This window comes from Coregonus lavaretus (assembly GCF_964263955.1).
Source record: "Coregonus lavaretus genome assembly, chromosome: 24".
Taxonomy (NCBI): domain Eukaryota; kingdom Metazoa; phylum Chordata; class Actinopteri; order Salmoniformes; family Salmonidae; genus Coregonus; species Coregonus lavaretus.
Window position 1 is genome coordinate 7,578,885 of NC_140011.1, and position 26,823 is coordinate 7,605,707.

Here is a 26,823-nt window from a genome sequence, read left to right on the forward strand (position 1 = left end):
ATGAAGAGGCTAGCAGCTCGCCGCTATGCTGGCTTGCTAATTCTCTCCCCTCCAGCTGCAGCTGCAGCCGATCCAGCTACAACCCATCCTGATCCACAGAGCCAGACTGCAGACTGCAGCCAGGTAAATATTTATTCCTTCTTTCACTTTCTATCTTCACTCTCCCTCTCTTTATTCTCAGGATAGTATTCAGCCAGGCTGCATCGCACAGATCGGCACAGAGGGAGACGAGAGAGAGAGAGCGTGTGTGTGTCTGTCCGTCTGTGTAGTTGTGCACGGTGTGTGAGTGTGTGAGAGGTAGAGGGTGTGGGTGTGTAGGTGTGGGTATCGTTTGCCAGTTGAGGATGGGAAGGAAGAAGCAGGCTTGTTTGGTGATGATGGTACAGGCATGGAGCAACAACTACTGTGCACACACTCACACACTCACACTTACATACAAAGGCAGCGTTTAGCTGTTTTACCCTTCTTTCAGGATTATTCTGTATTCCACTGTAGCCCAGTAGAAATGTTTGCAGGGCTTTATAAAGATTACCTTTAAAGCTGACCGATTACCATCATGATGTCTTTTCTTGTCTTTTGTACTGTTCTTGACACTCTCGATCATTTCGGTTTTATGCATGCTTTTCTCGCTTTTACTGTGTGTGTGTGTATCAGTGTATGTACATGCATATTCCACTGTCGGAATGTCATGCAGATTCTTCGCCATTGATAATGGTTATTAAGCCACTTTCGATGTGTGTGTGTGTGTCTGTGCCTGTTGACTAATTACGAATGTGTATTCATAAGCACAGAGGACATATCTGCATGAATATACAGTTACATGCGCTTTCATCTTTGTGTCTTTGTAGATATTCATATGTGCTAATACAGTATAATATAATGTGGGTGGGTGCTATGTCTATGTGTCTACATGCCTGAGTGTCTGTATGACTCATTTCATACATCAATATATATCCGTCAGATTGGCCAGCCTGCATCAACGACTGAGTGTACAAAACCATTCTTGTTACACACAGTGAAAAATCCAGCAGCGTTGCAGTTCTTGACACAAACCGGTGCGCCTGGCACCTACTACCATATACCGTTCAAAGGCACTTAAATATTTTGTCTTGCCCATTCACCCTCTAAATGACACATACACAATCCATGTCCCATGGCTTAAAAATACTTATTTAACCTGTCTCCACCCCTTCATCTACACTGATTGAAGTGGATTCAACAAGTGACATCAATAAGGGATCATAGGATTCACCTGGTCAGTCTATGTCATGGAAAGAGCATAATGTTTTGTACACTCAGTGTATATGTATGGACAAAGCCATCGATCACGTGACACCATTCATTTCTATGTGAAGACTCAGTAGCACATTTGAAGCCAAGGAAGTCTCATGGATACTCTCATTGATACATAACGTGCAGTTTGAGCTAGTCCAGGAAGTTACGTTGCAGGCTAGCTCAGTGCTGCCCTCTCTCAAGTTGAAGGCCAACCTTGGGTACTGCTGGTTGCCATTAGCAACTCAATTATCCTTATAACTTATTATGTGTGAGATTTTTTAATTAATTAATTCAAGGAAATACATTTGGTGTAATAGAAGCAATTATTGGTACCATCATTGTCTTCGATTATGTATTTATTTTACATGAAGATTGACGACAAAGATTGCCATTTTCCCATTCATTATAATGGGGGATCCTGTTATCTGCAAACAATGCCTGCAGTACCGCATTCGGCCTTGGACTTTGTGGCTTCAATGAGAGGGGGCAGTATTTCTCCTCTGGCCTGCATGTATTCCTCATTCTCAGCTGAATGGGCCTGATTCAGACTTAGAAAATGTATGCCTTTCATATGCATTTTGATTTAAGCACTTCTCAGTATTTGGTATTCAGACTTAACTTATGCAGATGCACAACGAGCTCTTTGGGAGTGGCTCCCTTATGTGCACTGAATACATTTAATTCAACAGCTGAAAACCCTCCCACTTGCTGGCCAACAGATTTCCTCATGGAGTTTTCATTCAATGGGGTTTTTAGTACATTTATCTCATTTACATGTATCTAATTCATCTTTATTTCAGTACATTTAGCCATCATTTTAAATACAGACTCAATATAATATATTAAGAGAATGGGGTTCAGAATATTAGGGATCAATGAAAGAAAGCCATGTAAATATATACATATTCGTCTCTGTTTCAGCACCAATTGATAGATTTAAAAATACTATGATCTTGTAGATAATTTAGGGTTAGGAAAGTCTTTGTGAATCATTTAAAAAAAAACTGGTTTACAGTGGTTTGATTCATCCTGAAAGTTGCCACATTCAATTGTTCATTCCATTAAATATTGGAAGGTGAGAAAAGTGTACAATAAGGGTTGAACAATAGTCTTATAAATCTACCCTACTAATCGGAACTGTAAGGACAACGGTCCAGTTGTCGTGTACTGTGCAACAAGGCTCCAAGTTTAAACTGCTAAGTGTGGTCTGAGTTCCATAATGATTCAAATAGGCTAAATGTGCCAAATTATTAAACAATGTTAGCCTAATATGATCCACTATTGCTAGCAACCCTCAGGAACAACTACATGGAGAAAGGAAAGAAAGGTAAACAGAACGTATTGGAATAATGCAAAATGTAGGCTACAAAGTGAAGGAAACTTACACTAAAGTGACAGTTGGCGTATGTGGGAATTACTGATGGTGGCTACCGATAGTGGCTAATATTTAACATGATACAAATTGTTTTTAAAAAACAGAGAAAAGCCTGGGCATAGAATTAAAACATTATAGAGCGCATACATCAACTTGGTAGGTTCGGCACTACAGAAGCCTATAGCTTAGATCTCCAAATTTCATCCCCGCAAATGTTGAGGTCATATAATATAAATTCTGAATAATGGCACAGCTGTTTATAACCTACTGCTTCATTGTGGAAAGGGGCCGAAATACTTGTCATGTTGATATGATTTTCAGTTTACGTTCATGACTAGTTTCACATTTGTCTCCAATGATCATAAGGAAAAATCAGCTAAAACAATTGCTATTTGTAATTACAATCCCCTTCTCCAAACGGATTACTAATTTAAGTAACTCTTATCAACTTATACATTACAGTGCATGGAGAATGGTGTTTTTCTATTGGAAATGGTTGATGTTTTCCCCTTGGAACCAACAGGTGCTCGACCTTATTCATGGTTTCCTTGCGTGTAAAAGTGGTGGATTTAATACGTAATTAAGTCAAGGTCAGAATACGGCATATCTGTAGACACACCTCTGCCACACCTCCATTTCTATGATCTCCAACCCAAACCAATAGCTGACTGTCACATGCATTTCCTCATGCTTAAGGTCAAGTTCAGAATACGCATAGAGGGAGAAGTGCAAAAAAAGGGAACAATGTTCCATTATAAAGCACTTGTAACTCGGGTCTGAATTCCCCCCAATGTGAAAACATATTCACTCCCCCTTTCTCTTGTCCCCGCTCCCTCTTCCTCTCTCACTCTCCCCTCCAGCCCAGACAATTGCTGCTGCATGCATACCTCTAGGCTTTAATTGCCTTTGTGTAAAATACAGCAGTTGCTTGCTGCAGACATTTGCTGCTATGAGAGATAAAAATAAGATACAGACATTAAGGCATTCAGGACCCTGCAGCACAGAAACCACATGCATATGAGCGCTCACACACTCATACACTTAAGACTCTCACACTCTTTTATTTTCCCATTCTAACCTTTTTGAACCTTTTCTAACCTTTTCTGTTCTACAGATATTGATATTTGGGTCGTTCCAGGTAATGAGTCCCTTTTGCGTGTCTTTGATATTTTAAGTAGAAATTGTACAATTGTATAATTTAGCTGGAAGCAGCAATGAACGGGGTTCACAGGATGAGAGAAAGGACACAAGATCAGTTGGATAACAAAGCAAGCACTCTATCATGTAGGAACTATCTTCCTTTATGTGCAGTCAGTTAAATCATTACCATGTTTATCTCTCAATACCACAAGAATGACTTTAATCTAGCACTGTAGGTCGGTTACCTTTGAATGCAGCAGGTAATCACTCTTCAAGTCATTACTTAATGTATTGAGTTGATATACCAATTATGGGGTCAATTTGACTAATGGTTTATGTTAAGATTTTTGAAATATTTTCAGCGATATGTCACATTGTTCATCTGCATAATTTAAATCCATCATTCATTTGCATGAGACAAAGTCCACTTGATCAATCTTTATTTTCAATAGGTATTAGTTGCGATAGTTATTGCTCTAGTATCATATGCCACATTATATTCACACAGCTTCAAAGGACATACACTTAGTGTACAAAACATTAAGAACGCCTGCTCTTTCCATGACATAGACTGACCAGGTAAAAGCTATGATCCCTTATTGATGTAACTTGTTACATCCACTTCAGTCAGTGTAGATGAAGGGGTTAAATAAAGTATTTTTAAGCCTTGAGACAATTGAGACATGGATTGTGTATGTGTGTCATTCAGAGGGTGAATGGGCAAGACAAAATATTTAAGTGCCTTTGAACGGGGTATGGTAGTAGGTGCCAGGCGCACCGGTTTGTGTCAAGAACTGTAACGCTGCTGGGTTTTTCACACTCAACAGTTTCCCATGTGTATCAAGAATGGTCCACAACCCAAAGGACATCCAGCCAACTTGACACAACAGTGGGAAGCATTGAGGGCAAAATAGGCCAGCATCCCTGTGGAACACTTTCGACACCTTGTAGAGTCCATGCCCTGATAATTCATCAAGGCTGTTTGGATAACAAATTTCAAGGCCCCATATCAATCGATTCAGTTCTTACAGCCCTGGTGTGCTATGGTGCCATTGAGTGGTGTAGCGTGGCCGAATTTGAATGCAGCAACTAATCATTCTCAATTTCATTAGAGGCTAATTCATTGAGTCTATATACCACATCTGGAGTCAATCAGACTTATGGTTCATGAGAAGAAGATTTTTAAAGCACTTTTATCATTAGCGTATGTGCTAACCTGCATCTATAGGTACAGTGTGTTAATGAGTCCACTTATGTAAGGGTTCTAAATACAAAATCTGGAGTGCATCTGACATATGGATGATGAGAAGATGATTGCAGATGATTTTGAGCATTAGCATTACATATGTCAAGAATTAGTTGTTAATACTTTCCTTGTTTCTTTTTAGATATCAATACCAAATTCAGTGTGATTCATCTTATGGACGTCCATTAAACGATGACAAATTTCAAGTTAGGCCACTGGGCCTTTAAAGTAATAGTACTCACCCCTGGTGAGTGACTGAGGGAGGGAGTTTGTGAGTGATGGAGTGGGTGCGTGCGTGAGTGAGTGAGGGAAAGAGTGTGAATGGGTGAGTGAATGTCAGCCGGTCCCATGGTCGAGTAACAGAGGGGTGAATGAGGGATTGAATGGGTGAAATAATTAGACATGTTAATTTCTGGAGTCTGAAGAATATTGAAGTCTGGCAACTTCATTGTTTATGCACTTTATTAGGGGTTCACAGAGAAGCTGTGAAACCCATTGTTATTGTCTGAATTGTTATTATTTTCATTTTCAGCATTAGCGTTACATATGCAAAGAATTAGTTCTTAATAGTTTCCTTGTTTTTTTAGCTATCACTAGCAAATTCAGTGAGGTTCATCTTAGAGACGTCCATTATAGCGATGACGTTTCAAGTAGAGGCCTTCACAGGTCCAAAAAGTTGGACCTGGGGGTTTCCCATCTGGACCCGATATGCATAAATAAAAAATTGTAATATAGAGACCTGTTCCAAATGGACCCGAGGACAACTAGACCCGTTCTGTCCAGACCTGGTCCGATTCGAGTGAGAGAAGCAGCAGAAAGGGAATGGCGTCCTTTTCACCAGCCGTGATTTGGGTAAGCTCAATGGAAAAAATGTCACTGTTCCTGGTGCAAAAACAATGTCCAATCCCAGAGCTTGAGTAAATTACATTACTAAGCTACTCCCGAATGTTCTAGGCCAGGACATGGAAATTGATTCTATCGTAGTCAATGTGGGTTTTTATGAAGGGCAGTTCTGAAGAGTTGAAACTGGGTTTTAAAGAGGTGATTGATTCTCTGCTAGACACTAATAAAAGACCCATCATATCTGGCCCTGTGCCCTCTCTGAATCGTGGCATTGAACGCTTGTTATGTGAATTATTTAACAAACTATTTCAGTGTCTCTGTGCGTCTCCCAAAAGGTTGTAAGTCTTTTGGATTTAAGAAACGGACAGAGTCCCGGTCTGCATAGTCAGAGATGTATTCATTGAGAATTCTGCCATCACAAGTCCATCTTTTATACTCATACGTCATACAAAAATCCCTCCCCTCTTTAGGTGGGCTGTAGTTTTCCACTTTAAAACTGCTCTCCTGACCATCAGTTCACACACACACACATACACACACACACACATACATACACACACACACACATACATACACACACATGCATTCCTTAGTTATCGCCGTCCTCATACTCCTTAAAAAGCCTAACAGTTTCTCTCCTCCCTAAATTGGGAGGCCTCTTTATCTTGGTTTCTCAGTTGTCTGTAGACAGTTCTCCTTGTCCTTTGTTGTCTGGTCTAACTCTTACTCACATTGCTAAATAGTAGCTCAATGTCATAATCTTTACTTGTCCTACACTCACACATTCTAACACATTTCACACAGTTTCAGGGTATAATAATTAGTCATTAATAATTATTCTATCAACGCTTTAGCAGGATTCTTTCTCTTCACAACTGGCTATGTGATTATTGCAGCTTAATGTAATGGGTGTAACTTTAGTTGACAATTTTGATACCTTTTGGAAACAAAACACATTTATAGAGAGGATGGGATCCACCTGAATAATTTGGGTTCCTGGATCCTTTCACAGCATTATAAGGCTGCGTTGAGACAAGCCCAGCTCAGTTAATCTTTACCATTGTGTTGGAGAATTGTCATAATGCTTCAGCAAATGTACATTATACCAGAGGTGTTGGTAGTCACAATGTAATTAACCTAATTTATGTCCCTCTAACTGCCCTGAATGCATCTGCTGACCCTACAGCTATTGCATGCAGTAATCATGTGCCTATGAACCAGAGTTATACTGTTAGCACTGAGGCGGTGTGCCCTAGTAGGAAGTCCACTGTGTGCAGCTCACCCTGCACTAACATAAATAACATGAGCATGTCTACTTCTGCTAAGCTTCCTAGTAAAGCAATGAAAAGTGCTAAAAATAGCCCATGTTAACATGTGTAGCTTAAGAAACAAGGTTCATGAAATCAATAACTTGCTAGTAACAGATGACATTCATATTCTGACTATCTCTGAAACTTACTTAGATAATACTTTTGATGATACAGTGGTAGCAATACATGGTTATAACATCTACAGAAAATACAGAAATGCCAATGGTGGAGGTGTCGCTGTTCATATTCAGAACTACATTCCTGTAAAGCTTAGAGAGGATATCATGTTAAATACTGTTGAAGTAATATGGCTACAGGTTCATCTGCCTCATCTAAAGCCCCTTCTTGTGGGAAGCTGCTATAGACCACCAAGTGATAACAGTCAGTATCTGGATAACATGTGTGAAATGCTTGATAATGTATGTGATATCAACAGAGAGGTATATATGATTTAAATATTGACTGGCTTTCATCAAGCTGCCCACTCAAGAAAAGGCTTCAAACTGTAACCAGTGCCTGCAACCTGGTTCAGGTTATCAGTCAACCTACCAGGGTAGTTACAAACAGCATAGGAATAAAATCATCAACATGTATTGATCACATCTTTACTAATGCTGCAGAAATCTGCTTTAAAGCAGTATCCAAATCCACCGGCTGTAGTGATCACAATATTGTAGCCATATCTAGGAAAACCAAAGTTCCAAACGCTGGGCCTAATATAGTGTATAAGAGGTCATACAAGAAGTTCTGTAGTGATTCCGATGTTGTTGATGTAAATAATATTTGTTGGCCTGTGGTGTGTATTGAGGAGCAGCCAGACGCTTCACTTGACACATTTATGAAATTGCTTATTCCAGTTGCAAATAAGCATGCACCCATTAAGAAAATGACTGTAAAATTGATTGAAAAATGGTATGGTTGAGAGGGATGAGGCAAAAGGAATGGCAAATTAGTCTGTCTGCACAACCGATTGGCAAAGGTACTGCAAATTGAGAAATCATGTGACTAAACTGAATAAAAAGAAGAAGAAACTATACTATGAAACAAAGATAAATGTCACGTTCGTTCATAGACGGGTCAGACCAAGGCGCAGCGTGATATGCATACATGTTTATTTAAACTTAATAAACAACGACAAAACAATAAACCAACGAAATGTGACGTCCAAAGGCAACACACAACAAACCTCACACGGAACAAGATCCCACAACACCTAATTGCCAATAGGCTGCCTAAGTATGCTTCCCAATCAGAAACAACGAGCGACAGCTGCCTCTGATTGGGAAACACACCCGGCCAAACATAGAACTACAAAACCTAGATCACAAACATAGAAAATACAACATAGAAAATCACACCCTGACTCAACAAATAAGAGTCCCCAGAGTTAGGGCGTGACAATAAATGATATAAAGAATGATAGTAAAACGTTTTGGAGCACCTTAAATTAAATTTTGGCCAAAAAGGCAAACTCAGCTCCATCATTCATTGAATCAGATGGCTCATTCATCACAAAACCCACTGATATTTCCAATTACTTTAATGATTTTTTCATTGGCAAGATTAGCAAATTTAGGAATGACATGCCAGCAACAAACGCTGACACTACATATACAACTAAAACTAATCAAATTTCAATTACGTAAAGTGAGTGTGGAAGAGGTGAAACAATGATTGTTTTCTATCAACAATGACAAGCCACCGGGGTCAATATTGCAACTCCTATTTGCCATATCTTCAATCTAAGCCTACTAAAAAGTGTGTGCCCTCAAGCATGGAGGGAAGCAAAAGTAATTCCGCTACCCAAGAATAGTAAAGCCGCCTTTACTGGCTCAAATAGCCGACCAATCAGCCTGTTAATAACCCTTAGTAAACGTTTGGAAAAAATTATGTTTGACCAGATAAAATGCTATTTTACTGTAAACAAATTGACAACAGACTTTCAGCATGCTTATAGGGAAGGACATTTAACAAGCACAGCACTTACACAAATGACTGATGATTGGCTGAGAGAAATGCATGATCAAAAGATTGTGGGAGCTGTTTTGTTAGACTTCAGTGTGGCTTTTGACACTATTGATCATAAGCTGCTGCTGGAAAAACGTGTGTTATGGCTATACCCCTTGTATATTGTGGATAAAGAGTTACCTGTCTAACAGAACACAGAGGGTCTTTTTAATGGAAGACTTTCCAACATAATCCAGGTAGAATCAGGAATTCCTCAGGGCAGTTGTCTGGGACCTTTATTTTTTCTGTTTTTACTAATGACATAGTCATTGAGTAAAGCCAGTGTGTCTATATACAGTGGGGGAAAAAAGTATTTAGTCAGCCACCAATTGTGCAAGTTCTCCCACTTAAAAAGATGAGAGAGGCCTGTAATTTTCATCATAGGTACACGTCAACTATGACAGACAAAATGAGAAAAAAAATCCAGAAAATCACATTGTAGGATTTTTAATGAATTTATTTGCAAATTATGGTGGAAAATAAGTATGTCGAAATCTGACAAATTATTTTGTCGAAATCTGTTTGTGTAAACGATTAACATCTCAGTTGGTACACTCCACATTAGTCAAATTGACCCCAGAATTGGTATATAAACTTGATACATTAAGTAATGACTTTAAGCATGACTACCTGCTGCCTTTCAAAGATAACCAACCTACAGCGCTAAACTAAAGTTAACTTGTGTCATCCTTGTGGTATTTAGAAATAAACATGGTGATGCTTTCACTGATTGCAAATAAAGGAAGATAGTTCCTACATGATAGAGTGCGTGCTTTGTTATCCAAATGATCTTGTGTACTTTCTGTCATCCTGTGAACCCCGTTCAATGCAACTCATCAAATAAATGAACTTAGTTCCTACTGTACATGTATTTCCTCTCTTCCTTTTACAATTTAATGCATGCAAAAGACAATGTGTAACAACGTTCAGGTAACCTTAGCGAAATTAACTAATTATCAAGGTCAGTGTTTTTATTTTTAAAGTAACTTAATTACTTTTACTCTGAGTACTTTTTAAATTAACTACTTTACATTTTTACAACAGTAATTTTACTTCTACATGAGTAAATTGTCATTAAAAGTAACAGCACTTCTACTTGAGAAGGATATTTTAGAATACTTTCCACCCCTGATTTTAAGGTAAAAAAAAACCTGGTCACCCTGTTACGTGAACTGCATTCTCGTTGTATGATGAAATGATTCCCTTTTCAATTTTCTTTCAAAAGAAACATTTAACATCTAATAGTCAAATCATAGTGTAAAAGCAGGTGAGCTGGTTCTTGTAATGAATACTCGGACAGAGTGGTAAGATCCAATCGCAGAATAGCGATGCTTTATTAGAGGACAGACAAGGGAATAGCTTAATCGTGGTCGGGCGGGCTGTGGTCAAAACCGGGCCAGGCATAGACAGGCAGAGGTACCAAGGGAGCGGGCTTAGTCGTAGTCGAGGGCACAGGCACAGGATCAGAGAACGGTAATCACTGGGGTAGACAAGCAGAGGATTAAGCAATACGGGGAGTCAAACAACAAGGCACAGGTCGGATACACGGGTAATCAAAAACAATAAACTCTCTCTCTCTCGGAACAAAACGCTTAGCAAGTCACAATACCTCGCACCGACTGAACTTCTGAGCACACCTTAAATCCTACACTAATTACTGACAGGTGTGCTCAGAACTCAGGTGAACCAGATCGAGTCTGATGACTCCCCCTCTCTGTAGATCGGGGAAGTGTCAGACTCTGTCTAGACCCAGCCAACCCCCGATCCCTTAGAGTATCCCCCTCCCCAGGGCCGGCTCCTGACGGCCTTCTACCTCTATCGGGTGGTCTTCCTCTGGGTCGGGGTCCTGGATGATCTGGGTGTTCAGCGTGGAAAGCGGCCTTGAGAGCGGGATCCAGTATGTCCTTAGCAGGGACCCATGACCGTTCCTCAGGTCCATATCCCTCCCAGTCCACGAGATATTCGATGCCCCCTCGTCTCTGTCTTGACTCCAGTATCTCGTGGACTGTATAGGTGGTGTCCTGTTCCTCCTCCAAAGGTGGTGTAGTAGGTTGTTGAGCGATTGGGGGGTACATCGGGCTATAGTGGACAGGTTTCAATAGGGAGACGTGGAACGTAGGGTTTATCCTGTAGTGTCGAGGGAGTAACAGACGGTAGGTGACAGGGTTAATACATCTCTGTACCTTGAAAGGACCGATGTACCTGGGTTGGAGCTTCTTGCAGCTCCGTCGGAACCGCAGGTCTCGGGTAGACAGCCACACTCGTTGCTCGGGTTGATAAGTGGGAGTAGGTCTCCAGCGTCGGTCGGCGTAGGTCTTTTGCTGTTGTGAGGCTTGACGGAGATGTTGATGGGCCGTCTCCCAGACCTGCGCACTCCGACGGAACCACTCGTCCACAGCCGGTACCATCCCTGATGCGGTATCCCACGGGAACATGGGTGGTTGATACCCTAGAACACACTGGAAGGGCGTTAGGCGTAGGGGGGGGTGAACGAGTGAGTTCTGAGCATACTCTACCCAAGGAAGGAATCGGCTCCACTCTTGCGGCTGCCGCGAACATTGTTGCCGTAGATATTTCCCAATTTCCTGGTTGAGCCGTTCTGTCTGCCCATTGGCCTGGGGATGATATCCGGAGGTTAGGCTAACCGAGATGCCCAAGCGTTCGCAGAAGGCCTTCCATACCCGAGATACAAACTGGGGTCCCCGGTCGGAAACAATATCCTCCGGGACACCAAACTGCCGGAACACCTGGGTAAACATAGTCTCAGCCATCTGAGTGGCGTTAGGCAAACGGGTCATGGGTACTAACCGGCACATCTTGGAGAAACGATCGATGACCACGAGAATTACAGTATGGCCCTCTGATTCTGGTAGGTCGGTAACAAAGTCCATTGCAATGTGCGACCATGGTCGTTGAGGAGTTGGCAATGGCATCAGCTTACCCTCCGGTAGTGCACGAGGTACCTTGGACTGAGCACATACGGGACAGGATAAGACATAGTCTCTGACGTCATCTGTGAGGGAATCCCACCAGTATTTGCGGCTGATGAGTCGTGTAGTTCGAGTGATCCCAGGATGACCAGATCCCAGCGACGTGTGGCACCATTCCATCAGTTGAGGTCGAAGTGGGGCTGGCACAAACACCTTAGACACCGGGGTTTCTGGAGGGGCTGGTTCCGCTTGTAAGCTCTCCTGAATAGTGTCATCAATAGCCCACCTCACAGGACCAGCACGGCAACTCATGGGGAGAATAGGTTCTGGCTCCATGGGTCTTTCCGCGCGCTCGAACCGTCGGGAAAGCGCGTCCGCCTTACCATTCTTGGACCCGGGGATATAAGAAACAGTGAATCGGAAACGGTTGAAGAATAAAGACCACCTTGCCTGTCGGGAGTTCAGTCGTTTGGCACTGTGAAGATACTCCAGGTTGCGGTGGTCCGTGAGCACTTGGAACGGATGCTCTGCTCCCTCCAACCAATGTCTCCACTCCTCCAGTGCTAACTTCACCGCCAGTAATTCCCGATTACCCACGTCATAGTTCTGCTCGGCAGAATTCAGCTTCCTTGAAAAGAAAGCACAGGGTCGTGATTTAGGCGGCTCACCTTGGCGTTGGGATAACACGGCTCCAACTCCAACCTCCGAGGCGTCCACTTCCACGATAAACGGTAAGGTAGGGTCCGGCTGACATAGAATAGGAGCGGTGGTAAAGTGTTGTTTCAACGTCTCAAACGCACGCACTGCCCCCTCCGTCCAGTTCAGACTGCGACCCTTGTAACTGGTCATCGCCGACAGGGGCGCTGCGGTTGTGCTGAAATTACGCACGAACCGTCTATAGTAATTGGCAAACCCTAAGAATCTCTGGAGCTCTTTCACCGTCTGGGGTTGAGGCCAGTCTTGTACCGCTTGCACCTTGGATTCATCCAGTTTAACCCCTTCGGGAGTGAGTATGGCCCCAAGGAAGGAAATCGTAGTGACATGGAATTCACTCTTTTCTGCCTTCACGAACAGAGAATGTTGTAGGAGCCAATCCAGCACCTGTCGTACATGGGACACATGTTCACTCAGAGAGTTAGAATAGATTAGGATGTCATCAATGTACACGATAACAAAGCGATCAATCATGTCCCTGAAAATGTCATTCATGAACGCCTGGAATACTGAGGGCGCGTTGGTAAGTCCATAGGGCATGACACAATATTCGTAGTGTCCTCGATGTGTGATGAAGGCGGTCTTCCATTCATCCCCTTCTCTAATACGCACCAGATTGTACGCACTCCTGAGGTCCAGTTTACTCTACATGGAGGCCTGTCCCACCTGTTCGAGGGCTGCTGGAATCAAAGGAAGGGGGTAACGATTTTTGATGGTAATCTCGTTCAACCCTCGATAGTCTATACAAGGACGCAGTCCGCCATCCTTTTTCTTCACGAAGAAAAAACTGGATGCGGCGGGAGACGTAGATGGACGAATGGCCCCTTGCTGTAGCGCCTCATCAATATACTGGCTCATTGATTCTCGTTCCGGCTGTGACAACGGGTAGATTCTTCCACGAGGAGGTGTAGCCCCGGATAGCAGATCAATCCCGCAGTCCCAGGCCCGATGAGGTGGTAACACGGTGGCCCTCTCCTTGGAGAACACCTGCGCGTAATCCTGGTATTCTGTATGGACAACAGTAGACACCGCACCCTGCGCATCCTCCACAGTAGACATTTTGCACGGTAAATTGAGGCACTCTGCCCTACATACCTCACTCCAAGCCGTGATATCGCCAGATTTCCAGGAGATGACCGGATCATGGGTGACGAGCCAGGGGTGGCCGAGAACTAGCGGCTCCCGTGGAGCGGAGATGACGAAAAAAATGATGTTCTCATGGTGTATGGAGCCCACTTGTAATTTGATTACCTCTGTACGGTGCGTAATGAACCCAGTGCACATGGGCTCACCGTCTAGCGCGTTGACTCGCAGGGGAGGTTGAATTGGGATAAGTTGAACTCCCAACTCCTCAGCAAGACCCATATCCAGAAAGCTGGCAGCCGCTCCGGAATCAATAAGTCCTTCCAACCTGCGCACTTTCTCTCCGACAGATAAGGTAACTGGCACATACATTTGTTTTGATGTAATGTTCAAAACTTGAGTCTCACTCACCGGTTTGGCAGTTCCGAGGCGATATCCTGGGGTACGGTTTGGTCGTACCGGACATAGACGAACGGAATGACCCGACTGACCACAATACAGGCATAGTCCGTCTTGCCGACGTTGTTGTCTCACCGAACCTTGTAGAGGTGACCGTCCCAGTTGCATAGGTTCCTCCTCAGATTCCTTAGGACCAGTGATCGAGGGCTCCCGGACTGTGGATACCTTGTGTTGCACTATCAGATTATCAATAGAGATGGCTATTTTGATAAAATCATGTAGCGCAGTGATATCTCCTCGACAAGCCAACTCAGTCTGTACGTCTTTGCGCAGCCCTCTTCGGAAAACGGTGAGCAAAGCAGTCTCGGTCCATCCGCTACCGGCTGCTATCGTACGGAACTCCAAAGCGTAGTCGGCTACTGTGCGACGGCCCTGCTGAAGTTCGCATAGTTGGTCTCCCACACTACGCCCAGATACTGGGTGGTCGAACACCTCTTGGAACAGTCTCTTGAACTGAACTTCCGCATTCAACTCGGGGACCTCAGCTGCCCAAAGCGCAGTAGCCCAATCCAGTGCTCTTCCCGTTAGCAGAGAAATCATGAAATCCACCCTGCTACGGTCATCGGAAAACATCGTACGATTATACAACATATACAGGGACGTCTGGAGTAGAAACCCCTGACATTTGCCAGGTTCCCCGTCGTACCTTGTCGGTAGAGAAATCGGAGGTGTAGGACGAGGACTGACTGTGCTCGTGGTGGTGCCCTCAGCCGCACCAGCGTTGAGTAGCTGCAGGAGTTTATCCATCTGTTTCTCCTGTATCTCCCACCGCCTCGGTAATTCCGCTGGATCCATGGTAAAGGTGAGGTATTCTGTAATGAATACTCGGACAGAGTGGTAAGATCCAATCGCAGAATAGCGATGCTTTATTAGAGGACAGACAAGGGAATAGCTTAATCGTGGTCGGGCGGGCTGTGGTCAAAACCGGGCCAGGCATAGACAGGCAGAGGTACCAAGGGAGCGGGCTTAGTCGTAGTCGAGGGCACAGGCACAGGATCAGAGAACGGTAATCACTGGGGTAGACAAGCAGAGGATTAAGCAATACGGGGAGTCAAACAACAAGGCACAGGTCGGATACACGGGTAATCAAAAACAATAAACTCTCTCTCGGAACAAAACGCTTAGCAAGTCACAATGGAACAATACCTCGCACCGACTGAACTTCTGAGCACACCTTAAATCCTACACTAATTACTGACAGGTGTGCTCAGAACTCAGGTGAACCAGATCGAGTCTGATGACTCCCCCTCTCTGTAGATCGGGGAAGTGTCAGACTCTGTCTAGACCCAGCCAACCCCCGATCCCTTACAGTTCTAATCTTTTTGGCCATTTGCTGTTTTTTTTTGTGGTGGAAAACTGAGCGGGTTTAGCATAACACATCAATTCTGTTACCCATAGATAGACAGGCTAGAAATGTTTTAACAATTATACTTTTTTTTGTTACGCTTGCAGTCAATTGCCACTCCCTGTTGCACACAACAAGCTTCCATTCCCCCTGTCACAATAGGATTTATGCCTGATTTAAGATGAAATCGTCAACCCTGTTACTTTATTTGGCACTTAATAGGCACTTAATATAGTATTTTTTTTATTTAACCTCTTGAGATGGGAACATGTGTTTTTATTAAGTTGAACATGTGCTCTTTATGACAGCACATGATCAAAATGTGTTAGTATAATAATAGAGACATCTATAGTAAGAATGTAACATTTTATTTAGCTTTTAGCATAATATTACCATAAAGTTATTTGTTTATGGTTAATATTGAGCTATATAAATAATTCAACTCTGAATACAATTCACCTTAATGATTGTATATTGAAATCAATAATCTATGTACATTTTGTTCATTCTTTGAAGTAGTTTTTGGAGTGGACTTTGTCTGTCTGACTGTCTAAAACGTAAAGTCTTCTAACTGCTTGTCTTTTCTCAGAGATGACAGCCATTTAAGAACCACAGAGGAGTGTAGCCTTGGCTTCTCAAATGACTGCCTCGCCTGGTTCACCAACTACTTCTCATATAGAGTTCAATGTGTCAAATCGGATGGCCTGTTGTCTGGACCTATGGCAGTCTCTATGGGGGTGCCACAGGGTTCAATTCTTGGGCAAACTCTTTTCTCCGTGTATATCAATGATGTCGCTCTTGCTGCTGGTGACTCTCAGATCCACCTCTACGCAGAAGACACCATTTTGTATACAGTGAGGGAAAAAAGTATTTGATCCCCTGCTGATTTTGTACATTTGCCCACTGACAAAGACATGATCAGTCTATAATTTTAATGGTAGGTTTATTTGAACAGTGAGAGACAGAATAACAACAACAAAAAATCCAGAAAAACTCATGTCACAAATGTTATAAATTGATTTGCATTTTAATGATGGAAATAAGTATTTGACCCCTCTGCAAAACATGACTTAGTACTTGGTGGCAAACTCCTTGTTGGCAATCACAGAGGTCAGACGTTTCTTGTAGTTGTCCACCAGGTTTGCACACATCTCAGGAGGGATTTTGTTCCACTCCTCTTTGAAGATCTTCTCCAAGTCGTTAAGGTTTCGAGGCTGACGTTTGGCAACTCAAACCTTCAGCTCCCTCCGCAGATTTTCCATGGGATTAAGGTCTGGAGACTGGCTAGGCCACTCCAGGACCTTAATGTGCTTCTTCTTGAGCCACACCTTTGTTGCCTTGGCCGTGGGTTTTGGGTCATTGTCATACTGGAATACCCATCCACAACCCATTTTCAATGCCCTGGCTGAGGGAAGGAGGCCCTCACCCAAAATTGACGGTACATGGCCCCGTCCATCGTCCCTATGATGCGGTGAAGTTGTCCTGTCCCCTTAGCAGAAAAACACCCCCAAGGCATAATGTTTCCACCTCCATGTTTGACGGTGGGGATGGTGTTCTTGGGGTCATAGGCAGTATTCCTCCTCCTCCAAACAAAGCGAGTTGAGTTGATGCCAAAGACCTCGATTTTGGTCTCATCTGACCACAACACTTTCACCCAGTTCTCCTCTGAATCATTCAGATGTTCATTGGCAAACTTCAGACGGCCCTGTATATGTGCTTTCTTGAGCAGGGGGACCTTGCGGGCACTGCAGGATTTCAGTCCTTCACGGCGTAGTGTGTTACCAATTGTTTTCTTGGTGACTATGGTCCCAGCTGCATTGAGATCATTGACAAGATCCTCCCGTGTAGTTCTGGGCTGATTCCTCACCGTTCTCATGATCATTGCAACTCCACGAGGTGAGATCTTGTATGGAGCCCCAGGCCGAGGGAGATTGACAGTTATTTTGTGTTTCTTCCATTTGCGAATAATCGCACCAACTGTTGTCACCTTCTCACCAAGCTGCTTGGCGATGGTCTTGTAGCCCATTCCAATCTTGTGTAGGTCTACAATCTTGTCCCTGACATCCTTGGAGAGCTCTTTCGTCTTGGCCATGGTGGAGAGTTTGGAATCTGATTGATTGATTGCTTCTGTGGACAGGTGTCTTTTATACAGGTAACAAGCTGAGATTAGGAGCACTCCCTTTAAGAGTGTGCTCCTAATCTCAGTTCGTTACCTGTATAAAAGACACCTGGGAGCCAGAAATCTTTCTGATTGAGAGGGGGTCAAATACTTATTTCCCTCATTAAAATGCAAATCAATTTATAACATTTCTGACATGCGTTTTTCTGGATTTTTTTGTTGTTATTCTGTCTCTCACTGTTCAAATAAACCTACCATTAAAATTATAGACTGATCATTTCTTTGTCAGTGGGCAAACGTACAAAATCAGCAGGGGATCAAATACTTTTTTCCCTCACTGTACATCTGGCCCTTCATTGGACACTGTGTTAACAAACCTCCAAACGAGCTTCAATGCCATACAACACTCCTTCAGTAGCCTCCAACTGCTCTTAAACACTAGTAAAACTAAATGCATGCTCTTCAATCGAACGCTGCTGGCACCCGCCCACCCGACTAGAATCACTACTCTCGACGGGTCTGACCTAGAGTATGTGGACAACTACAAATACCTAGGTGTCTGGTTAGACTGTAAACTCTCCTTCCAGACTCACATTAAGCATCTCCAATCCAAAGTTAAATCTAGAATCGGCTTCCTATTTCGCAACAAAGCCTCCTTCACTCATGCTGCCAAACATGCCCTCATAAAACTGACTATCCTACCGATCCTTGACTTCGGCGATGTCATTTACAAAATAGCCTCCAACACTCTGCTCAGCAAACTGGATGTAGTCTATCACAGTGCCATCCGTTTTGTCACCAAAGCCCCATATACCACCCACCACTGTGACCTGTACGCTCTTGTTGGCTGGTCCTCACTACATATTCGTCGCCAAACCCACTGGCTCCAGGCCATCTATAAATCACTGCTAGGCAAATCCCCGCCTTATCTTAGCTCATTGGTCACCATAGCAACACTCACCCGTAGTATGCGCTCCAGCAGGTATATCTCACTGGTCATCCCCAAAGCCAACACCTCCTTTGGCCACCATTCCTTCCAGTTCTCTGCTGCCAATGACTGGAACGAATTGCAAAAATCTCTGAAGCTGGAGACTCTTATCTCCCTCACTAACTTTAAGCATCATGTCACGGTTTCGGCCGAGGCTGCTCCTCCTCCTTGTTCGGGCAGGCTTCGGCGGTCGTCGTCCCCGGAGTACTAGCTATCACCGTTTGATGTTTTCGATGTCTGTTGGTTTTGTCTGATTGTGTACACCTGTTTCCTGTTTGGTTGATTATGTCTCCTATAAGTTTCTCGTTTGGTTAGTCTTGTGTTGTGTGTTATTGTTCGCCTGTCATCAGGTCGGCTCGTTGTTTGTTTGTTGTTTTCCCTGTCGTCGCACTGCACTGTTTTCGTGCGCCTTGGTATACTAGCCTTTTGCGCATTGTTGCACATCGTCCGCCTCTTGTTTGTTTTGAGGCCAGTGTTTTGTATATTTTTGGTCGTGTTCAGTAAAGTATTGGACTTAGCTTCTGTGTCTGCGTTTGACTCCTTCACCACATCTACATCAGCCGTTGTGACACATCAGTTGTCAGAGCACCTTACCGATCACTGCACCTGTACACAGCCCATCTGAAATTAGCCCACCCAACTAACTCATCCCCATATTTTTATTTATTTTGCTCTTTTGCACCCCAGTATCTCTATTTGCACATCGTCTCTTGCACATCTATCATTCCAGTGTTAATACTAATTGTAATTATTTTGCACTATGGCCTATGTATTGCCTTACCTCCATAACTTGCTACATTTGCACACACTGTATATATATTTTCTGTTGTATTTTTGACTTTATGTTTTGTTTTACCCCATATGTAACTCTGTTTTGTTGTTTTTATCGCACTGCTTTGCTTTATCTTGGCCAGGTCGCAGTTGTAAATGAGAACTTGTTCTCAACTGGTTTACCTGGGTAAATAGAGGTGAAAAAAAAAGTAGCTGACAGGAGTAACAGAGGTCAAATCACTGTCAAGAGCACAGAAGTGGTTATTATCCCATCCCTAAATCATTCCCAAATCCCTGTTAGGTTTCATCTTCTTCTTCTTGGAAGAATATGTGCAATGAACTGACACTAACATTGTCAAGGTTATCTTCCTGCACCTGCTAATTGGGATCCAGATGAACCAATCTTCTTCTTCTTCTTCTTCTTCTTCTTCTTCTTCTTCTTCTTCTTCTTCTTCTTCTTCTTCTTCTTCTTCTTCTTCTTATTCTTAAGGTGGAGGAGAACGGGGTCTTGGAGGACATGGAAGAGGACATCAGCCTAAAGAAACGGAAAGGTGATCCCCACGGCGACAAAGACTCAGAGCCCCGAGACTCTGGCCAGGAAGCTGAAGGTGAAAAGGTCAAGAAGCGCCGGGGACGACCTCCAGTGGAGAAACTGCCCCCCAACCCCCCCGAGCTCACCAAGCAGCTGAACACACTGGTGGATATGGTCATCAACTACAAAGATGGGTGAGATTAGCAGGGAGAATTGGGGATGAGCACTGTGTTAATTATGTCATTATGATGCAATTATGTCCACACTTATTAATTAACTAATAATTAGCAATGTGTGGATAAGAAGGGCAGTGATGTTTGATGTTAGACCATGCAGGGACTGGTTCGACATTAATTACTTATTTTGTTTCCCACCATTTCACAGTGTGAGCAGTGTGTTGCAGAAATGATCAGATAGAGAGGATTTAGATTGTATCAGTCCCATTATGGCATCTGTGAGAGCAGGGGCAGCAGGTAGCCTAGCAGTTAAGCGCTTTGGGCCAGTAACCGAAAGGTCGCTGGTTTGAATCTCTGACATGACTAGGTGAAAGATCTGTCAATGTGCTCTTCAACAAGGCACTTAACCCTAATTGCTCCTCTAAGACCCTCTGCTAAATGACTGAATATATATATATATATATATATATATATATATATATATATATATATATATATATATATATACGGTACCAGTCAAATGTTTGGACACACCTACTCATTCAAGGGTTTGTCTTAATTTTTTCTAGTTTTTACATTGTAGAATAATAGTGAAGACATCAAAACTATGAAATAACACTTATAGAATCATGTAGTAACCAAAAAAGTGTTAAACAAATCAAAATATATTTTAGATTTTAGATTTTTCAAATAGCCACCCTTTGCCTTGATGACAGCTTTGCACACTCTTGGCATTCTCTCAACCAGCTTCACCTGGAATACTTTTCCAAAAGTCTTGAAGGAGTTCCCACATATGCTCAGCACTTGTTGGCTGCTTTTCCTTCACTCTGCCGTCCGACTCATCCCAAACCATCTCAATTAGGTTGAGGTCGGGGGATTGTGGAGGCCAGGTCATCTGATGCAGCACTCCATCACTCTTCATCTTGGTAAAATAGCCCTTACACAGCCTGGAGGTGTGTTGGGTCATTGTCCTGTTGAAAAACAAATTATAGTCCCACTAAGCCCAAACCAGATGGGATGGCGTATCGCAGCAGAATGCTGTGGTAGCCATGCTGGTTAAGTGTGCCTTGAATTCCAAATGAATTACAGACAGTGTCACCAGCAAAGCACCCCCACACCATAACACCTCCTCCTCCATGCTTTACGGTGGGAAATACACATGCAGAGATCGTCCGTTCACCCGCACCGCGTCTCACAAAAACACAGCGGTTGGAACCAATAATCTCCAATTTGGACTCCAGACCAAAGGACAAACTTCCACCGGTCTAATGTCCATTTCTCGTGTTTCTTGGCCCAAGCAGGTCTCTTCTTATTATTGGTGTCCTTTAGTAGTGGTTTCTTTGCAGCAATTTGACCATGAAGGCTTGATTCACACAGTCCCCTCTGAACAGTTGATGTTGAGATGTGTCTGTTACTTGAACTCTGTTAAGCATTTACTTAGGCTGCAATTTCTGAGGCTGGTAACTCTAATGAACTTATCCTCTGCAGCAGAGGTAACTCTGGGTCTTCCTTTCCTGTGGCGTTCCTCATGAGAGCCAGTTTCATCATAGCACTCTATGGTTTTTGGGACTGCACTTGAAGAAACTTTCAGTTCTTTAAAATGTTCCGTATTGACTTACCGTCAGGTCTTAAAGTAATGATGGACTGTCTTTTCTCTTTGCTTATTTGAGCTGTTCTTGCCATAATATGGACTTGGTCTTTTACCAAATAGGGCTATCTTCTGTATACCTTGTCACAACACAACTGATTGGCTCAAACGCATTAAGAAGGAAAGAAATTCCACAAATTCACTTTTAAGAAGGCACACCTGTTAATTGAAATGCATTCCAGGTGACTATCTCATGAAGCTGGTTGAGAGAATGCCAAGAGTGTGCAAAGCTGTCATCAAGTCAAAGGGTGGCTATTTGAAGAATCTCAAATATAACATATATTTTGATTTGTTTAACACTTTTTTGGTTACTACATGATTCCATATGTGTTATTTCATAGTTTTGTTGTCTTCACTATTATTCTACAATGTAAAAAATAAAGAAAAAAAGAAAAAAATTTGAATGAATAGGTGTGTCCAAACTTTTGACTGGTAGTGTATATATACCTTCTTCTACTACTTCTATGAGTTGGCAAACAAACTGAAAGGGTGTACACTGCCACCTAGAGTGTGTTGTTTGAACAGGTATGACGCCAAGGTTGGCGATTTACTGCCACCTTCATTTATGGAATGTTTCCTCACAAGTATAATTCATTGGCTGAGCCCTCCTGGTGACCTGGATGGAATTATGTGATCCTTCCTTAACCCATAGGAAGTCCCACCCAGTTGACTAATTCAAAATGGTGAAAGTCCTCAATGGTGCTGCCCATGCTAAAACAAGCTTTTGGGCATTAGAGTCCTCTATCTATTTCTATGATTGGACCTGACATCAAATAGAAGGTTTTCTTTCAAATACTTCAGCTGCACTTGATTGGCCTTGCCTGGCACAATGGAACTAAATCTGGCCAATCTTCAACTCCAAGCAGGCTCAAACAAATGCTTAAAGTATTTGAAACAAAACACATACTATTGTCTGGAGAGGTCTGTGTCTTCTTGGTCCGTAACAGAGCCTGTGCTAAATTCTTCCAGGTTGGGCCGTCAGATCAGCAAAGGCTTCATCCAGCTGCCTTCTAGGAAGGAGGTGCCAGAGTACTACGAGTTGATCCGAAAGCCTGTGGACTTCAGGAGGATCAGGGTAGGCTCAGTGGACCCTCTACACCAGGGATTCCCAACCCTTTTCCCACAGGGTCCCCTATTTTACATTTGATACATTTAGACACAAATACATGGCATTTTACATTTTCAAATTGCATTTTATATAACATTTCATAGTTCATAACAGCATCACAATGAATTGCAATACAGTGCACTTGTAGGCCTCCACAAAAACAGTAGGCTATTTTACTGCAAATAGCCTAACTGACTGTTTGTGTAAAACAGGTGGCCATCTTAAAAAGGCTTTTCAATTATATGCAGGGATTTGGGAACACACCATTTTCTGTTCATATTGCATTTTATATAACCTATATCAGCATCACAATAAATTATTATTTATTATTATGCACCTGAATTTATATTTGTACATACATGTATCTATTTAATTATTTATTTATCATACTGTATATTTATTACAAGTGGTCGATTGGTGACAGAGTCACACACAATAATTTATTACCTGCCGTTTCATCTTTAATTGGGGCCCTGGGCCCGTATTTGCAAAGCCAGGGATAGGATGTCAGGTGTGATGCTGGTGACAGCCAGACGAAAGTCATTGTGCACTTTCAACTTTTTGCGTGCTTTTGTTTTGATTGTAACCAGCGCGCTGAATGCAGTCTCTGACAGGTATGAAATGCACCAGCACTTGGCCGTGTGAGAGGTAGAACACCTCTGTGACTGTGTGCAGCGGGAGAGTTTGGTGCGCCTCATCTTCACATAACTCCGCAAAGAGTCATTTGTTCGTTGGGCGAGCTTTTAACCCTGGAGTTGATTGACGCGCGTCACACGTAGGGCTGTTACGGTGACCATATTACCGCCACACAGGCTGTCACGAGTCATGACGGCAGTCAAATTCCACGTGACCATTTAGTTATTTAGGCTTCTCCAAGCTCTGATGCTGCTGATGGTCATTAGTAGCCTACCAAACTTGCTAACTGCCTGGTACTCAGCTCTATATTGTCCCTCTAATCACTCTGACATCAATGCAAATGTATCGAAAATTGAATCAAACACTTAATGAGAGCCCATGAGCTCATGTTGCACAACATTTCTATAGGCTATGCAATTGCGCTTATAATGTGAAGAAATAGTCTAATAGTCGATCAACATTTTAAACTAAACCTTATTATCTGTTGCATCAGGCTCATTGCCTAAAACAGTTTTTTTTATGCTAGTGGTTGTATTAATTTGGGATCTATCATTCCACAAATGTCCCAGACTATGTTTGGAATTTTTATTTCTCACACAGAATAGAATAGGTCAACTTTTGTACAATGGGGAATAGTAGATTGACATAGGCTAGTGCTTTTGTTGTTTGGTAGGCCTACTCATCTGGTTGGCTGTGGACAGTTCTTCCAATATCTTCAATATGCTTCCTCGGAATTGGATAAGGAAGCGTCCCTGTTGTGTTTGTCTTCACTTGTAGCCTGTGAGAAAGACCCGTGAGAGGTGCTTCGGCCCTGCAGTCGGGAGAAGGAAATTATAATTATTATATTCAGCCTAAGGGCACAATGGCCACTGGCCGCAAAAGGCATGGATTTCTTTAGGGAGCATTATGGCCACACAAAGGGGATGCAGCCTGGAAATTCAAGCCATTATCCAATTGCTTGTCAAATTGTGAATGAGAGACTGATGAACTGTGTACAGCCTGCGCAAAAAAACAAACCAGAGCTCATGCCTTTCATGTGACTTTTTTCAAATCCTCATTAGAAGATACAGCCTTAGAATATCTAAAAAATCTAAACATATAGCCCAACATTTGTATCACAATTTGTATCACAACTAAAGTTACATAAATAAAGCGAATGGGGGTAAAAAGTGCAATGAGTAAAGTGACCTAACATGGGTGAAATGTTTTATCTTCTGAGTTTTCTGATATCTTTCAGAGATATAGGACATACACTTCAAAAGCTTATTCCATATTATACATTTTTGGACTGTCTGTTTTGCCATGTACTGTACAAATGTGTTATTCAATGTGTATCTATGGTCTATAGCAGTACATGCCAAACTCAATATTTTATCAAATCATTTTTAAATACATACATGTTTTATACCTACAGGGGTCCTAAAATTCCAACTCAAATAGCTAAATGATCCATTTTATGACCATCTTAAAACAATTCCATATTTTAGCTTAGTAGATAGTGCCAAATATGGGCTTAGACCTACAGGGGTTAACTATTATAACTACAGTCTTCAGTGTTTCGTTGAGCTCCTTGGACAGGTGTTTGCTCGTCAGGACTTGTCTGTGTATCATGCAGTGAAACAATGCACAATTGGGAGCCTTTTCCTTCAAGCAGCTTTTGAGGCCCTTGGTCTTTCCCATTAGTGATGCAGCCCCATCAGTACAGCATGCAACTCAATTCTCATAGGAAAGGTTGTGTTTTGTAAAGTACATAGCCTATCAACTGCACAACAAATATCTTCTCCTCGTGTGGTTGTGGTCAGAGTTACAGAAGTCTGTTTCATCAATGTACTGCACATACACAATGAGCGCAGCCTCGCCTTCCACTACGGTGGTTTCATCCAGTTGGAAAGAAAAGGGGCTCTTTTGTGCGCCCCCCATCCCCCTGAAATTAAGTCAGGCCTCACGCCACAACAGGAAACATTGGCGCCGGGGGCGCACCCCCTAGATTGGGAATCCCTGCTCTACACTGCAATCTATAGACTCAGCACAGCACCAACCCACCCAAATCTTCCCCACACCAATTCAGCGCAGAACCAAATCTCAACACTAACTCACCAAATCTCAACACTGACCCACCAGATCTACCCACAAATCGTCCCACATACCAACTGGCCATAGGCATGTTAACAAAGTCACAGATGCAGTGCTATCCTTTCAGCATATTCCATCATCATCCGAGCCAACTTTTCTATGATGTTGGATTCAGGTAGTAATATGCACTGTATTTATGTGAGCGTACATGTTTTCTGACCATGTGTTGTTTTTTTGTAGGAGCGTGTGCGCAATCACAAGTACAGGAGTGTGGGGGATCTGGAGAAAGACATCATACTGCTGTGTCACAACGCACAGACCTTCAACCTGGAGGGATCTCAGGTGTGGCTGCTGGAATTCATACCACTGCCTCCGGTTCTACATGAAATCCACATACCATGATGCCCCCAGCTCATGACTGTGAGAGGCTAATTTGGTTTATGTTATGTGTGTGTTTGCCATAGATATTTGAGGACTCGATTGTTCTCAAGTCTGTGTTTGAGAGTGCACGACAGAGGATTGTCAGTGATGATGAGGAGAAACAGGACAGCACTGCCATCCGTAATGATGATGGAGGTCGAGACAATCAGTTGGTTTCATGAGCAGGTGAGACCCGGCCGTTGTGATCTCAAAACAAACTCTGTGAAGATTACCTTCTTTTAAAAACAGAATGGGAAAATCAAGATCACGCAGTTCAGTTGACAATGAGAAGCACATTTTCACTTTCACTCACCCGAACGATTGTGAGTTATCAAGCATTATTATTTAGATTTTGAATAGCTTGAAATGATTTATTTTCTCAAAGATCAATGACAGGACAAACTAATATCTGGTTGTCATTATATAGAGTAAATGAAAACTAGTGCCTTCAACTCTCTTTTGTTCCTTTCTTAATCCTCTCTTTTCAGTGAAAACGGCGGCAACGCAGGCGACACAGAGGATGAAGGAGGAGAGGAGCAGAAAGATGAAGGTCAAGAAGACCGTCAACAGTGATGTAGACAGCGATGAGGATCTGGAGGACAATACAGCTAAAGATGAGGGTTGA

General features: G+C 42.8%; 1 protein-coding gene across 1 annotated transcript; it reads left to right on the plus strand.

Moving 5' to 3' along the window:
* On the plus strand, positions 1 to 26,823 carry LOC311099345 (putative global transcription activator SNF2L2; the record flags this gene model as incomplete). The annotated part of the gene is made up of 6 exons (XM_084140063.1): positions 1 to 123; positions 20,096 to 20,331; positions 22,931 to 23,036; positions 26,019 to 26,120; positions 26,243 to 26,354; positions 26,687 to 26,823. The coding sequence occupies 6 exons, from the start codon at positions 1 to 3 to the stop codon at positions 26,821 to 26,823; spliced, it is 816 nt and encodes a 271-aa protein (XP_083996189.1).